The sequence below is a fragment of the Pygocentrus nattereri genome, chromosome 2 (genome assembly GCF_015220715.1).
Source record: "Pygocentrus nattereri isolate fPygNat1 chromosome 2, fPygNat1.pri, whole genome shotgun sequence".
Lineage (NCBI taxonomy): Eukaryota > Metazoa > Chordata > Actinopteri > Characiformes > Serrasalmidae > Pygocentrus > Pygocentrus nattereri.
In genome coordinates this window covers 47,684,961-47,701,029 of record NC_051212.1, presented here as the reverse complement: position 1 = coordinate 47,701,029, position 16,069 = coordinate 47,684,961, and the positions used below count along the sequence as shown (strand labels likewise).

At 41.7% G+C, this 16,069-nt stretch overlaps 1 protein-coding gene across 1 annotated transcript in view; it reads left to right on the top strand.

Annotated features, from left to right (window-relative positions):
- The window catches only part of crlf1a (cytokine receptor-like factor 1a), a 36,412-nt gene extending 23,038 nt beyond the window's left edge, over positions 1-13,374 (top strand). Inside the window, exons 6-8 of the mRNA XM_017700267.2 lie at positions 5,056-5,224; positions 8,908-9,089; positions 11,946-13,374. Of these exons, the coding sequence (XP_017555756.1) occupies positions 5,056-5,224; positions 8,908-9,089; positions 11,946-11,969 (375 nt within the window). The 3' untranslated portion in view covers positions 11,970-13,374. The remainder of the gene's footprint in view (positions 1-5,055; positions 5,225-8,907; positions 9,090-11,945) is intronic.
- The last annotated feature ends 2,695 nt before the right edge of the window (positions 13,375-16,069 follow it).

Below are 16,069 nucleotides of genomic sequence, written 5' to 3'. Positions count from 1 at the left end.
TTAACAGAGAAATTTCTCACAAATGTGGTTTTCTTTGGTCTCTTGTCCATCTTGCCCATTTTTCTTTTTGAGTGAGCCTCTGAAAGACCTTCCTTTGGAGGGCTATGTAGCCCTAACATTTCACCCTCTCCCCTCTACCTCAACAAAAATTGGGAGACCCTACCCCTAGACGTGAAATGTTCAAAAAAGAGGGCGTAGGAGCAAGGCGTGAAATGGGATTGGGCCATCCTTTGTGCTGTGGTCTGTAGGAATTGTAGGGATTGATAGAGAAACTTCCAAAATTCCACGAATTTTCCATTAGTTTTGTCTAAATGAGGCTTCAGGCTAGTTGAATAAGGCAGTACCGTAGAGCATTTTCCCCTCCAACTGATACACATCTCTGAATGCATCCTTGGCATTGCTGTGCAAAGAACAGCACAATGTTCAATTTAATAACAATAAATGTATTGAAAGAATTTTGGAGACACTGTGATGGCAAAGCGCCACAAAGCGTAGCAGTTCAAATTCCTTTATGGTACACCAAGGGAAATAAAAGTAAGGCGTAAATGTGAGTTCTTCATGTTCAAATATCCGTGGCATTTCATTCTGCCTTGTTGAATGATGATGCAAAAAGATATTATGGCTTGGAAGGTTTTAGAAGGTGGTTGGATGGTTTCGAAGCATTTATTGCCAGCTTGAACCTTTTTTCCCAAACCTCTGAAACATGTTCTTCCAGACACCACAAATGTTTCTCCAGATTCAGCCAATATTCACAGCTTCCCTCTTATCCCAAGTGTAGCTGACCAGCCAAGTCTTGTAAGGTGTAAGTTTGCTTTAGGATCAAGTGTCTGAAGTTCCCTTATGGAACTGCAAGGCTAATGTAACTAATGACTAAAGGAAGCTTATGCCCAGTGGAGGAGATTAGGGGTAGGCGATATGAGGGAAATAGTATATCGCAATACTTACAGACCCGATGCACAGTATCACGATATTTTGACACACAGAATACACTCAAAAACTGTGAATACAGTGATAATTATTCAATATTTCACACACTATACTGCACCAAATTCAGTTGGTCAGTGTTCTTTAATTGCTGATGATAATTGTGTATTGCAACCATTTTTGTTATTGTGATATTGCCCCTAGTAGAAAAATGTTGCTGGAAATTGCAAAATCAATTTTGTAAATTTGTGTACATTTGCTTTAGCACTAGTACAGGGGTCAGCAACATGTGGCTCCGGAGCTGCATGAGGCTCTTTTACTGCCCTGTTGCAGCTCCACAGCAGAATTAACCATCAAATGTTTAGGTAAAATTTTTTTTAAAGTTCTCCTTTGCAGTAAAATAAAGCTTTGTTGGTCATTTTAACACAGAGTTGACAACAAATGGCCTTAAATGCTGGATGTAGAAATGCAAATTCATATTTAACCCCAGAGGTTAGCATGCAGACTGTTGGTCTGACAACAGTCTCGTATAGCTAGTAGCTAACGAAATGGCAAAAAGAGAGATTTAAGACGAACATCGATTAATTGGATACTTATTTGCATTTATAATCATCCCCGCTGGTTTCCTGATACATTTAATCTGCAACAAGACACTGACCAACACTAAAAAGTCGTGAAGTGTTCTTGTTCAAATTGTCACGTTCCTTTCCTGATGTTCCTTAAATGGTGCATCAGTTACATTCTGGTGCCTTAAGGTGGAACGGGAAAATTCGAACAAAAAGCTGGCGATTTGAAAGCTTCAGCCATGTAAGAAGTCCAACATTGAGAGACGTTTTGTAGGACACTGTTCTACTTTTGAGGAAAAGTTTCCTGCTGGAGATGTGAGAAAAGCGGCTATAGCTGAGCTAAAGCTCAAAGACCTGCTCATTTTGTTTATATTTTTTAGCCTGTACTAGTACATCAGCACATACTGGCTCATATTTACAGTCAAGATGGTAAAATGAACATAAAATCTTGTGGCCCGATTTTTGTTGAAAGGACAAAATGTCTCTCATTACCATTTGGGTTGTTGACCCCTGAGCTAGACTATCCCTCTATGTGTTTTTCCCTGTTGCCCACACCTGATGATGTTCATAAAGTGCCAGCGGTTTAGCTGACGGGTTGATTCAGGTGTTTCAGAGCGGGGAAAATGCTGAACGGCCAGGTTCTGTGGCCTAGATCAACAGAAGCTGGGACTCTGAAAGCTGAATAAGTGGTTCTACCTTTGGGGTTTCCTTTCAGGAGTACATGAGGACCCTCACAGTTGTACGGCTTGTTGGAAATGTCATTTCTAACAGGAACAGAAGACCACATGGTTTCCAGTCCTCTTGTCATGCCTGATGCACAGCCCTCAAATAAACTCAGCTTTCACTGTTCTTTCTGTTCTTCATATGGTTTCAATCAGCAAGCAGGTTCTCTCTGAAGCCGGGTAGAGAATTGGGTTACATAAAAGGCACTGTCTTGTTTTGTTTTTCAGTACGTCATTAGGCTGCCAGCGTATCCGATCCTTCATGAAGTTAAAATTGAATAGAACGATCTTTGTTTTTCAAAAGATATTCTGGACGCTGCAGAACCGTCGGCCTCAGGTGACATCTCATGCAATTTGATCAGACTGTCAAGGCATAAAACTGTCATTTTGCCTTAATTTGGTTTATGATCCAGAATTATTTTTAAAAATGTAATTACATAATTAGTTACATAGTTATTACATATATAATGAATCTCACTCTCATTTATATTCTATTTTAGTGCACTTTGGACCTATTTCTGTTTGTTTCAATGCCACAATATGACAAGTGTGGCAGAAATAAAGCTTGTTCTAGCTCAAAATTAAAACTGGTACTCACAATAATATATTTCATTCCTTTAAATCATAACAAAATAAAAACGTATTTTATTTAAACACAAGTTATGTAGATTGTAAATATGGGCATTTAAGCTAAATCCAAAATTCAAACAACTTGGATGCTATTATTAATTAAATACCCTTAAATGGCCCAAAGTTTTATTACACACATCTATAACCTAAGAATAGCTCAGGGAATTTACATTGAACTCCCTGTAGTTACTGAGTAATAAGCCTTTGTATGTAATAACCCGGGTTTTGAAAAATGAATCACCCACCCCTCGCCCCAAAAACCGAAGTTCCACATAGGACTCCAGGACGACAGGTCGCTGCATGCCAGACCCATCAGATGGACGAAGGGCAGTATCCAAAGTGTCCTATATTAAGTCTAAACTTTATGTCCATAGTAGCTGATGTGATAGAGAAAGGCTGTCAATTTAAAGCTGGTACAATAAATAGATTCTAATCATCGGTTTTCACCTCAGTTAACATAAGTGGCCTTCTCACATCACAATTCATATCACGTTGTACCTTTTAGCTGGAAAGCAGAGTTTGTGAAGCGTTAGGTCGACTATAATGAATGTGACAGATTTACTACTTCATGATGTGTAAAATGAGCTTCAGCTTGATGTTTATCTCCTTTTTCCGACACGTCATATGCACTAAATCTGGGTTTACATGACAAGATGCTTCTCATCCGAGTGCGGTAGCCTTGAGGTAGTCTTTATGCTTACTTTGTTGGGGTAAACAGCTTAATTAAACTAAAACGTAATGCTCTACGCTGCCCTCTAGTGGGGTATACAGTTCAGACATCTCATGGTTGCTAAATGTGAATACATATACATTAGAGATTAGCTGAATTAGCACAGACTGAATCCACACTTTTGACACAATTTCTCAGATCGTTGCTCATAGTAATTATACAGTTCTTTTGCTAGCGTCTTTCTGCAGGCCCCCTAGTGGCCATTTCACTGGCAGAATGGAAAGCGACTCAGATGTTTTTAAGTAATACAATCAAATGAAATGTTTTCCCCATAATGCTGCTATCACATGAACTAAGACAGTATGTGTGGAATGTTGTAAATCTGTGTTGAGCTGCTTGCAAGCAATGAGGGGGGAAAGGGGGGCTGTGAAAACGGTTCTGTCCACAAAGACGACCGTGAGATAAACCCGGACAGCAGCTTTTAAAAAAAGTTTTTTTATGTTTAAAAATAGCTTTTAGGCATTTATAATTGCTGACTTGCTTGCTCATCTGCGAAGGTAAAAATCCAGTTTAGCTTTGTAAGTTATACACATTTCCATGGAAATATGGTCCATAAATGGCATTAAAAGGAAAACAATGCATACCCGATCATTCCCTATATGGTAGTACAAGTGATTATAAACAATGTGTTCATGGTTAGAAATTCTCTGCAGTGAGCCTCCCAATGATATGGGACCATCTGGAAACATAGGCATGCTATTCTACTCACAGTTTCACATCAACATTGCAGGCAAATGACTATTCGGTCCTGTTCTGCTGCCACCTGTCGAGCCTAATAAGCTCGTAGTATACATTGCGTTCCGATTGTAATGATGCGCCAGTGACAGATTGCGGCATGATGTGTTTGATCATGTCAGTCGTGGCGTTTCCCAAATGTTTGTTTCTCTTGAAGTGGGGGGGGCGTGACTGCGGAGACAGGCAGAATCAGGCGGGTTGTGGGTTGTAAATAATTACGGGGGGCCCCCGGCCTTATTATCCTGGAGGCTCTGAGGCACAGGACATTCCAGCATTTCAAGCCCCCTCTGCTTCAACACGGTATTTAGAGGGAAAATTAGCCAGGGGGGGTGAGGTGCAGGGGGGGGTGGCTTGGCTCTTGGCCCTGCTTGTAAGCTGTTGGTACTGTCTTCACCCGTCCAATTACTCAATCTGTAATAAGTAATAGATAACAGATTTCCTCTCAGGGCGGTGTAGGAGTGTGCCGCGAAGAATGAGTGAGCGGCTGAAAGCGTTTTTCTGTATCGTTTACCGTCTCTTTTGTCTCTGCTACATGTCGGATCCTCTCCCGGGAGCGAAGAGCACGGAGCGGGGATTATTTGTCTCCCGGCTTCACGCTCCAGCCTGTGCCAGCTTGCTTGCGGATTTGAGTATGAATGGCCTGTTTTTTTTAAACGTAAACAGGCCCCGTCGGTCGAGTGTGTGCGTGTGTGGTATCGGCTTGGCTCCCAGCGCTTTGATGTGACCCTCTTTGGGTTTCTCGCTGCAGGTGGTGGATGACATGGGGAACCAGACATCATGCAGGCTGGCTGGACTGAGGCCCGGGACGGTCTACTTTGTGCAGGTTCGCTGTAACCCGGTGGGCATCCTGGGCTCAAGAAAAGCAGGAATTTGGAGCGACTGGAGCCACCCGACCGCAGCGTCCACACCACACAGTGGTAAGATATCCATTGTCTATAACGATGCCGGGACTAAAACCAAAACTGAAACTCAGGACGTGATTGGCCGACGGTAAATAAAAACAGTTTGCATCCAATAAACATACTAAAGTTATGTAGGTCAAAGCTTGAGCCACAAAAGCCAGTACTGTGCTTTTATTTAGCTGTTTTTCTGCCGTGTTCTCAGTATCTAACCTTATGGGGGGCGTTATAGGTCGTTGTATTACGTCTTGACACCTGGTATTAACAGTGATTGTAAATGAATTGTCTAATAATCCTCGTAGGACATAGTGATATAGTGATATAGCTCCATGCGATATTTTCACTCTACTCTGACCCGTGCAGGAGGGCGAAATGAATAAACAGGGTTTTTAATTACTAGTTTTCATTTACCATAAATCATTTTTTTTTTGTGAAAGATTTTGAAAGTTAGGCCTATTTAATTTTTAATCTGCTATTTTCAGTCAGTATTTTTAGCAGCTGAAATTTTCATGGGCACAATTTCATCCTTATGTATACCCTTTCCGGAGCTGGATCAGTTTTAGCTGGGGAGGTGCTGTAATTTGAATGATTACTGATGAGATCCATGATTTTGACCCAGTACTAATCTGCCGTGTCCGTAGTTCATAATTATCTTTTATTATTCACTCAGAACTCACTCAGTAATAGTCGTGCTCGACTCAACATCACAAAGAGCCGAGCAAAAGAAAATGGTACTTTTTTTTAATTCGCCAAACCCAGACTCGCCAAACTTGTGGCAGAGGTGGCATCCTATGATGGTGCAAGGTAGTGTTTAAAGTGACTGAGCTCATCAGTATGCCCCATTATACTGCCAGTGTCTGTCTGTCGAGACTGCATGGCTATGTGCTATTTTATCCACCTGTCAGCAAAGCCTATGGCTCATAATACCTGAGTATTCAGTAATTAGGAGGGGTGTCCCAATACTTTTGTCCATGTAGTGTATTTAGGGTTCAGAATGTGGTATGTGTTAAGAACAACTCACCACACTGTTTTTTTTTCCAAAGCTTTATGTAAACCTTCGTAAAGACTTTATAACTAGCCTACATTTGAAGATACATATGCTGCAAAATGAAAACAAGCAGGGATGTTGATCTCGGTACTTCAGCTGTCGGAAGAAAACCTTGTATCTCCATTTTTGCCATTTTTCAGTTTTTTAAAATAATTTGCAAGTACCAGTCGTCCTTTACATTGTGTGTACATTTCATGATGAATGGACCAAAAGAAACAGCCCAAAATGATGTGGAAAAAATTCTGGTTCCATTGACTTACATAGAAAGTAAAGTAGGTTTTTTCCTTCTCCTGTAAAGTTACCATTTTGGAGGTACGAGGTTTTCTTCCGACAACAGCGATATGTTAATCTGTGCATTGTGAAATAACGCATTGGAAAAACCTTGGATTGAGTGTACTGCATTCCCCACATAGCAAAACAGTAGAGCCAGTCCAAAAACGAAAGCTCCGGGCATATTGAGACACCGTCCATCCTTCATCGCAGTGCTGCATACTGAGCATGTCCTGCAGTCCGTTGCCTAATCAGATGCATATTCGAGACTCCACTAAATCCAGCAGCTGAAGTCTCGCAGCACATGAAACAGATTACGCATCCCATACATCTCTCCTCAGTCTGAAAACACCACACAGCCCGCAGGGAGCGTTTGATACATTCGTTTCAAAAGTCTGTTTCTGAAGATTAACAGATTAACTCCCTGCCTCGTTTGCCACATTCTGGAACTTCAGCACCACATCTGTAGAAACGAAGGTTCTCTGTTTATTTAAAGTAGAGCTGGATTTATTTTTTGCGCCGTCTCTTGTTTGCTGCATAAACTGCATTTGGGCTGATTTGGGACGTGATGATCACTTGAGGGGTGTAAATCTCTGACCTCATAGTGATTCTGTTATGATTCTTTAGGAACGCCTCGTGAAATCTGTTTTCAACACGAATTTGGTTGTTTTGGTATAATTCCGAATGAATTTTTTCTGATTGAATACAAATTTTGACAGAATTTTCGATTTACTAGTTATTTCTTCTGACCAGCTAGCAAGGCCTCCCCACCTCACACTGTGTTACCATCTTGGAAAGTTAAAGGCTAGTACATGCTTCCTTTGGGTCAAGTTGAAAACAAGCAACTGCACACCTTTTCAAGCGGCTGACCACTAAGCCTGAGACAGTTGACGATGGTTCTGGGAAGACTGTATTCATGGTTGTCGAGTTGTGTGAGTGCAATCTCAGCTCTAAGATGGACAAAAGGAAAGCATGTGTCTCATAATCTGTGTTATGTTTTATCATGTAGTCCAGGCATGTCAAACTGGGGACCTTCCGGACCAAAGTGCTGAGGAGATTAGCACTTACCCTGAAGGCCTTGCTAATTAGCTGATGAGCTGAGGTGGCATGGCAAAGTCTGCAGTGTTTTGGCCCGCCAGGACTGGAGCTTGACACATGTAGTCCATGTCCTTTATCAGTCCTGATATGTTATCTCACTTCAAAACATTCTGTTCACAGCACAACATAGTACTTTGCAAACTGTTAAGCTTGATAAACAGATAAAGCACAAAGCTTAATTTAGCTTCTTATTCGAGTTTTGCATTCCACTGGTACAGAAAGTGGAAGAACAGGAGGCCACCTTCAGCCTGGTGATAAAGCCGTGCCGCAGCCTTCCTCACGCACAGCGTCTTTTCTCATGAAACATGAACATTGGCTTAACCGATGTACCATCAAAGCTGTCCAAATCAGAAAGAAAATGGAATATAGCCAAGCCTACTAACAATAGCGAGCTACAATAATAGTAGTGGACAAGCTAACTAATGCTGGAGCCACGGGAGCGAAAGGATTTGCCCCACCGTTTTTTAAGGTACTGGGGTGCTGACCAACAGACACAAATATCTTGGCAGAATTAGTCGAAATTTCTGACCAGTAACCAAGCAGGCCCGTAATATGGTCCACTTTAGTCATTGTGGTGTGAAACCCAACCAAACCAAATGAAAAAGATACAATATCCCAAAAACATGTTATTAGCACGACATGAAAGGCAGTTTAAGTTACTCATTCTTTGGCCTAGGTGCATTTGATCACTGAGCCAGTTCATTTGTTGTTGGGTTTTTTGTTTATTTATTTGGTTATTTTTGAAACAATAAGTTTTGCCCCACCACTTTTTACCACCATGACCGCAATACTTGGAGAAAAGCTTCTCCTTTGTAGGGTTAAAAGCAGCCTCTCAGGCACACAATCTCACAAAACTAGTCACCATGCAAAGTCACTGGACAGCTGAAGCGGCTTGGAGGAGAGCGCTAACTTCCCAGTTTAGTTGCATGAGCTAACAGATGCTTGTTATCAGCTAACAGAGGGAGAGGAAACACCCAGAGGGAGGAAACACTGGCACAGTGAGGGCATCTAAACAGAAGGGCCACTTGTACCTTCTGGATTCTCAGCTGGAGGATTTGAGCTAGTGATCTCAACAATAGCAACAATACAGCGAAACCTTAGACAGGCTCTGAGGAGCCCTTGACCAAAAACGAGCGACTGCTGTGTTGAATAATGTTATAGTCAACTATAATCAATTCTGGCCATACAAAATGGGCGCATATGAATTGCCACCATCAAAATGAATGCATTTTAACACTTCCACATTGGATTCATGTTGACGTTGGTTGCTTGTTCTGCCCTGCAGAGCGGCTGCTGACAGGATCGTGCGACTCCAAGGCGGGACAGCAGAACTCAACGCTGCGACGGGACCTGAAACAGTTTTTCGGCTGGGTCCGCAAGCGAGCCTACGGCTGCAGCGGCATGAGCATCAAGCTGTACGACCAGTGGCGGGTCTGGCTGCAGAAATCGCACAAAACTCGAAACCAGGTGAGGACATGGCCTTTCTGGTCATACCCAATTAAGAAGGAGTAGAAGGAGAAGAGGTAGACCTCAGAGAAGGTTTATGGATGTAGTGAAGGTGGACATGGAGATGGTTGGTGTAAAAGTAGAGGAGGCAGTGGATAGGGCAAGATGGAGGCAGATGATCCGCTGTGGCGACCCCTAAAGGGAGCAGCCGAAAGAAGAAGAAGAAGATTACTTTATAAATAGTTCACTAGTTAGTTAGGAAGCTAAGAGATGCTAACAACCATTGTTAGCATTCTTGCTATCCTTCACATTGTTTTTGCTCACGTTTTCACACTTATCAGAGAAAACTGTAAGCTTTTTTTGGTTCAAACCTTCAAAGCACACATTTGTGAGTGAGTTGGTGCAGAAAAGTGCAGTACAACTCATATAATTCATATTGTTGAATAAGTGAGGTTAACTAGCTAGCAAGGTAGCTAATTAGCCACATTAGACACTTCGAAGTGGTGTCTATAGACAAATACATGGCTTTTCGGGGTTATTATTCTGAAGCAGGTGGAAAATGAGCTGGAACTAGAAAAGCTGAACTAGAGAAGTTGTTTGTTCCCATTTGGATCAGTTCTTGTTTTTGACAGTCCAGATGAAGAACAGCCAAAATGGCTTGAAGATGGCTGCTGCTACTACTTTAGCTATACAAGGGTCACAAAGCACATAAGCAAGACTATTTGACATTTGATATGTTTCATGAGGCTGGAAAATATGATAAAATATATCATCATCATGATGAATTACATCACAATACAGTAAAATATGCTTTTCTCCACATCATCAGGACTCATAAGACACTGACTGACCGCATGGTTCTTCATAATGAGAGCAAAATTAGTCCCATTTAACTGGATTTAGTGGCAAGCATTGAATAAAAATCATCGTATTCACAGTTTTTGATAGTATTTTTCTAGATGTAGCGATTCTTTTTTTCTCAATTTCAATTGATCAGATGTCTAAAAAAACTACTGTGTATCGCCAAAAATAAATACTTCACAAATTTTTTATTTTTGCCGTATCTCCCACATCCAGGTTTGAATGTGCTCTCAATACTCAGTTTGCATATGCAGATTGACGAAGTATACGATCCCATTTCTCGTTTGCTGTATTAGTCTCCAGTGCAAAACCCAAGAGACCAAACATGTCTTTACTGATTTTTTGCCGTTGAACTGTTGATGAGAGCAGTTATGGACCAGTTACTCTCTCTCTTAGCTGGAACTTTCCAAACTTTTATTTTAAATATTCTTTTAATTATTTCACCCTAAACCTCTTTAAATTTTCAAAGTATTCAAAGATTAAAAAGCAAAATCCCAAAAAAGGGAGAAATTCCAGTTTTTCCACCAAGCTTGGTCTTTATGTATGTATATCTTAACTTCCAGGGGTATAAAGGCTCAATCCCATTTCATCTCTTGCCCATACTGCATTTGCACGTTCATGTCTAGGGGTAGGGTCTCTTTGGGGGATTGTTGTTGCGATAGAGAGGTAGGGGGAAGTGTTAGGGCTCCATCGCCTCCAAACGGAGGTTTTTCAGAGGCTCACTCCAAACAGAGTGATGATAAAAATGAAAAACCAGCAAGACGGCTGCGCGAGCAACCAAAGAACCCCACAATGTGAGAATTTTCTCTGTAAAAAATTACAATAACCGATAAATTACAATACGATACGGTGGTATTATCTTAGTTTGATATTGTTTCAGTGTAATATGGTCCTTTCATTATAACAAGTATAATAATTGCTAGTAGTATGCTGATGTCTCGGTAGCTAGCTAGCTTCCCGTTCCTTAAATAGTCCAGCGGTTCTGACACCTGAAGCGCCGCAATGTAACTGCTGCTCAATTTCAGGTGGAACGGGAAAATTTGAACGAGAAGCTGGCGAATAACTGACTTCTGCTTCATATCACTGAAGAATTAGTGGTGGGTGATAATGAATAATTGCCCCCCTCTTTGAAAGCATATGATTCCCTAAATGTAACTGAAGCCCAGCAGTGAGGAGCTGAACTTTACCCTCCTCTGCTGTCACTGTAGGCTGGCAGGGTCGCCTACAGAGCAGCGCTAGTAGCTGTTAATGAAGTGATGGGAAGATTTGAGCCACGACCCCTTGTAACTCAGTTCCAAGGTGCAAGGTGACACTCAAAAACAAGGGGTAGGGGTGAAAATGAGAAATGGGATTGAGCCAAAGTGACTGCGAGGGTGAAATGTGGGCGGTACGCTTTTGGTTTATCTAAAAACCAAGATGTCAAAATGATCCTAACTGCCGAAACCGTTCACATTTCCTCTTGTAAGAAGTTGTGTAGATTCATATTCGAGCAGAGCGCAGACAGTAAAGGCCTGTGTGCCGTTTTTAGATAACATCTGAGGGAAAACCCCATCTGCATTCCTCATATGAGTTTTGCCTCTGTCAGATTCTGTGGTAATTCTTTGTTTAGGCAATGGCAGAGCTTGTCTTGCAATGGCAACAATCACAGGCTCAAGTGAACAGACCATTAGCCACTCTCTGTTTCCCCTCTGTGCTGTGGTCTGGTCTGGTCTGTGCAGTGACACATGCTAAGCGTTTGTCTGTGGGACAGGGGCGTTTTTGAAGCGGGATTACCGCCTCTCATCTGCTAATCCTCCAGCGCAGCATGAAGCTATCCAGAGAGAAAGAGACCTTTTAGCAATTATACCACCCAAATGCAAAGCTTTAAAGGGGCGTTTTGACCAAACAGCGGCCTGTTCTTTTGATGTTACCCCTAATCAGTCATACATTAGCACATGTTGTTGACAGGTTCGCCAGGCGGAGTGCATAATTGGCTCGTCTGCGTTCATAATTGGCTATAATTTGGTCTGCTTTCAGGTTCTTCAAGGAGATAAATCATAGCACGTCGCTCCTGGCTGGTTGGGATGCTTGACGAGGGCAACGCCGCGGAAGGGCTTAGCTTTTTTTCTAAAGCCAGCTGCTACAGCAGGACTTCAGGAGGAACATTGAAATGGACCAAATCGGCGAAAAGTCCACCTGCTGGACGCTGCTTTAACCTGTGCCTTTCTTATTTTTTCTTCAAATGCCTTTCAGTACAGGGAAAACAACCTTATTTTCATTTTTGACTGACAGAAGCCATGGAGACCATACAGAGGATAAAAGGATACGTCTTGGCGAGAATGTGCTCAGTGGATCGCAGCAGGGAGCGATTCATTGGAAGCTGGAGTTTGCACATTTGCTCCGAGGATGACCTGCGTCCTGCGTTTCGTTTCTGTGACGCTTCCAAACCGGTTCTTCCATTTAGTGCACCTGCAGCACCTTCGAGGCGCAAGCAAGCAGAATCTGCGCCCGGAAGTTTTGTCTTACTGCAGAAATAGTATTGAACGTCCAGTCTTACCAAAGATCCAGAGAGACCATTCGAGAGTTTCTAGTTCTGTGAATGCACAGTTTTGGTCAGCTATACCTCACAGTGGAGAAGGAGGAGGAGAAGATGGATATCACAAAAAAGCTTTGACAGGACCTTGAGTTCAGGGAAGGTGAAACAACTAAAGAAAGTTCAGGAAAAGATCAGAATTTGATCATTTTTCCCAAATGTCGTCAATCAGATCAGAGCACATTTGATGATCTGAAGTGTGCTTGTTTAGCTATGAGGCTGATAGAACTAATAGGTCTGTAAGACGTAAACAATATACTTGGTAGAACACCTGTTTTTTTTGTTTTTTACTAAAGTAATGATGACTAGTTGACTATTTTCTGAATGACTTGTCAACCTAGCAACCCCTATACATTTACAAAAGATGGCTCTTCAAGGGTCTTTAGAAAAGGTAGTGGTTCTATATGAAATCATGAGTTCTATATAGAATAATTTCATGCTTAAATGGTACGTCTATTGTTACAAGTTTGACATGACAGTAACAGAACCCTTTTTGGTGCTATATAGAACCATTTTCAAAATGATATAGCACCATCTCCATCAGTCTAAAGAACCTATTCACCATGCAAAGAACAGTTTAAGCATGGGTTCAATATAGAACTCATAGGGACTCATTCACTAATATCTTGAGTTTTTTCTGACATTTTGTCTCGAGAAAGGTCTTACTTACATTGCATCAGCTTCATGATGGGTTCTTAAACCACAGAACTATTCACACTTTTGTGCTCTTGTATAAGTAGGTTCTGTTCTAACCAAAGAACAAATAGTTTAAAATTAAGAGACCCTTATTAGTCCCACAATGGGGAAATTTCACCTCTGCATTTAACCCATCCGTGAAGTGAAACACCACATACACACTAGTGAGCACACACATTAGGGGGCAGTGAGCCTGCCCGGAGTGGTGGGCAGCCCTATCCACAGCGCAAGCAGTTGGGGGTTAGGAGTCTTGCTCAAGGGCAACTCAGTCATGTACTGTCTGCTCAGGGGATCAAGCCGGCAACCTTCCGGTCGCAAGGCTGGGTTCCTAACCTCCAGCCCACGACTGCCCACAGAAGAAATTTCTTCTTAAAAACAGTTGGTGAATGAGGCCCCTTGCTCTAAACAGATCCACTGGATATTCTTTAGAACCTTAAAGAACCATCTTTTTTAAGAGCTTTTTTTGCTAACTGCGCTAAGTGTACTAGCTGTTCTTAGAAACAAAGCAAAGCTTTTCTCTGACAAAATGACATGTCGGCTCATCGTCCACTAAAGAGAAAAGTCCTCGTGTTGAAGACAGCAAGTTCGTATCAGCATGCCACGTAGTAGTACCGGCAAACTGATTAGCTCATCCGAAGAGGCAGCTTCCGTTACTCATCCAACGCAAAACAAGTTTTCCTTGGCTGCTCACGGAATTACACTACGTTTTCAACAGATGCTTAGTGAGAATGCGTATCCGTCATAGCTAATATGTTATGACATCTTATTCACATCACTTAGCATGCCTAGATCATCAGTCACTTCAACCTGCGTAGGATTGACGTAGATTGCAGCAAGTCATGATTGAGGCATGCGGTTTGCGTGAAGCTAACTGGCGTAAGCCTCTGTTACTCATAGCTCCAGCGCGGAATATCTGATTGACTACATTCGGGGCGAAATTAGATTAGGTTTTTCACCAAAACGTCCTTCCTAACGTGGTTTTTCTCCATTGAATTCATTTGGAAGCTGAGGTAGCGTTTTATTGACACTTCTTACAGCCGGCAGAACTTCTCCTCCAACACCTGGTCACTTGTTTTAGCACAAAAGGAACCATATGGTATCGACGTTAAGGACCAAAAAAAGTCATTTAGAGTGCCCTTTTCCTTCTCATTCAGCCACATTACACCAAAGAGGGTCCACACAAGGAGTCTGTTTTACTGGCTCAGGCTCAGCGGGTCTCAAGATAAGCATTGCAACATTTCGGAGTTTACATTTGCGAACGTGCGGAAGAGAGGCCTGACCGGACTCCGCCACGGCTCTGTTTATGCAGCAGCGGATCGCCGTGCGTGGGCCACTTTTCCGCTCGATGTCTTGCCAACATCTCGCCGTCACGGTTGGAATTCCCAAACTGTAACTGTAACTTGCTGCGTGGAACTGTTTTGTGGACAGTTGTATGTATGTACAATGTTGTACTACTTTTATTTTTGTACTGAATTGTATCAGCATATTTAAAAACAAAATGTAAAGCTATGGTTCCGACTCTAAGTTATATGTAGGTAGTTTATAATATTATTGACTGAATTATTAAACTGTAATATTGAATATGAGCCTTTAACAGTATTCCTGTGTATTGAGGGGCCTTTGAGCTCATGACTGTGTATGTGGTCTTGGGGTATAACTTGAGGCACAACTGGCCGAACCACCCAGAAATAATGATTTGAAGAAAACACGTCGGGTCTGCGGAAAACAGCAGCCGCCGAGAGGAAAACACATTTCCTCCTGTACGTGGGGAAGATTAATGTCTGTGTGAGCGAATGGTCGTTTCATGAAATTAGCGCTAACTCCCACTGGCTTCCTCCACGGTCAGTATTTCACAGCCCTTCCAAGTGACACTCTAGAAAAAAGTTCTTTCCCTCAGACGGAAAAGCCTGAATACATTTCCAGCAAGAGTTCTCTAAACATTCACTTAGCAATATGTATTACAGGACTTGCGCTATCGATAGCAATAAAATCTGAAGTCCGATCTCAGAATCTTTCAGGCTTCAGGTCAACACTGTGCATTAGATTTTATAACACATACAATAAATGTCCAAAAGTTTGTGGACACCTGCTAATCCAACATTTCTTCTGAACTCAAGGGCATCACTGCATTGTGTTGCCATGAGGCAGCAGTTAATTTTTCACTTTGTTTTGCCTGATTACAATATAAAAACATGTTTTTTCTTTACCTTTGGGAGCCTGAAGGCTTTCTGAGTAACGGCCTAGTCATATGCAAAGGTTTGGGCACCCCTGGTCTAATGACTTCGTTTGGCTGATGTCTCAGTCAAAACAAGTGCACCTCCTCTACAGAGAACTCACTTCTGCACGTTTTACTGCACCACAACTGTTTATTTACTGAATTTAACATATTTAACATTTAAAGAATTTTATTAGACACTCTTATCCAGAGCAAGAAGTGCTTTGTCTGTCTAGAGAAAGTGTCTTTGCTAGTTACCAATAGGTTAGAGAGAAAGACAGTCCTGAGCTCAGATACTGCTAGAAACAAAAAGTCACTGTTGATGCAGACAGAAGAAAGAAAAATTGAACACAGAACAGTGCAATACAATACACTACAATACAATACACTACACTACAATACAATACAATACAATACACTACAATGCTATACACTACAATACAATACACTACACTACACTGCACTACACTACAATACACTACAATGCTATACACTGCAATACAACACAATACAATACACTATAATACACTACACTACAATACAATGCTATACACTACAATACAATACAATACAATATAATACACTACAATACAATACAATATAATACACTACAATACAATACAATACACTACAATACAATATAATACGCTACAATAC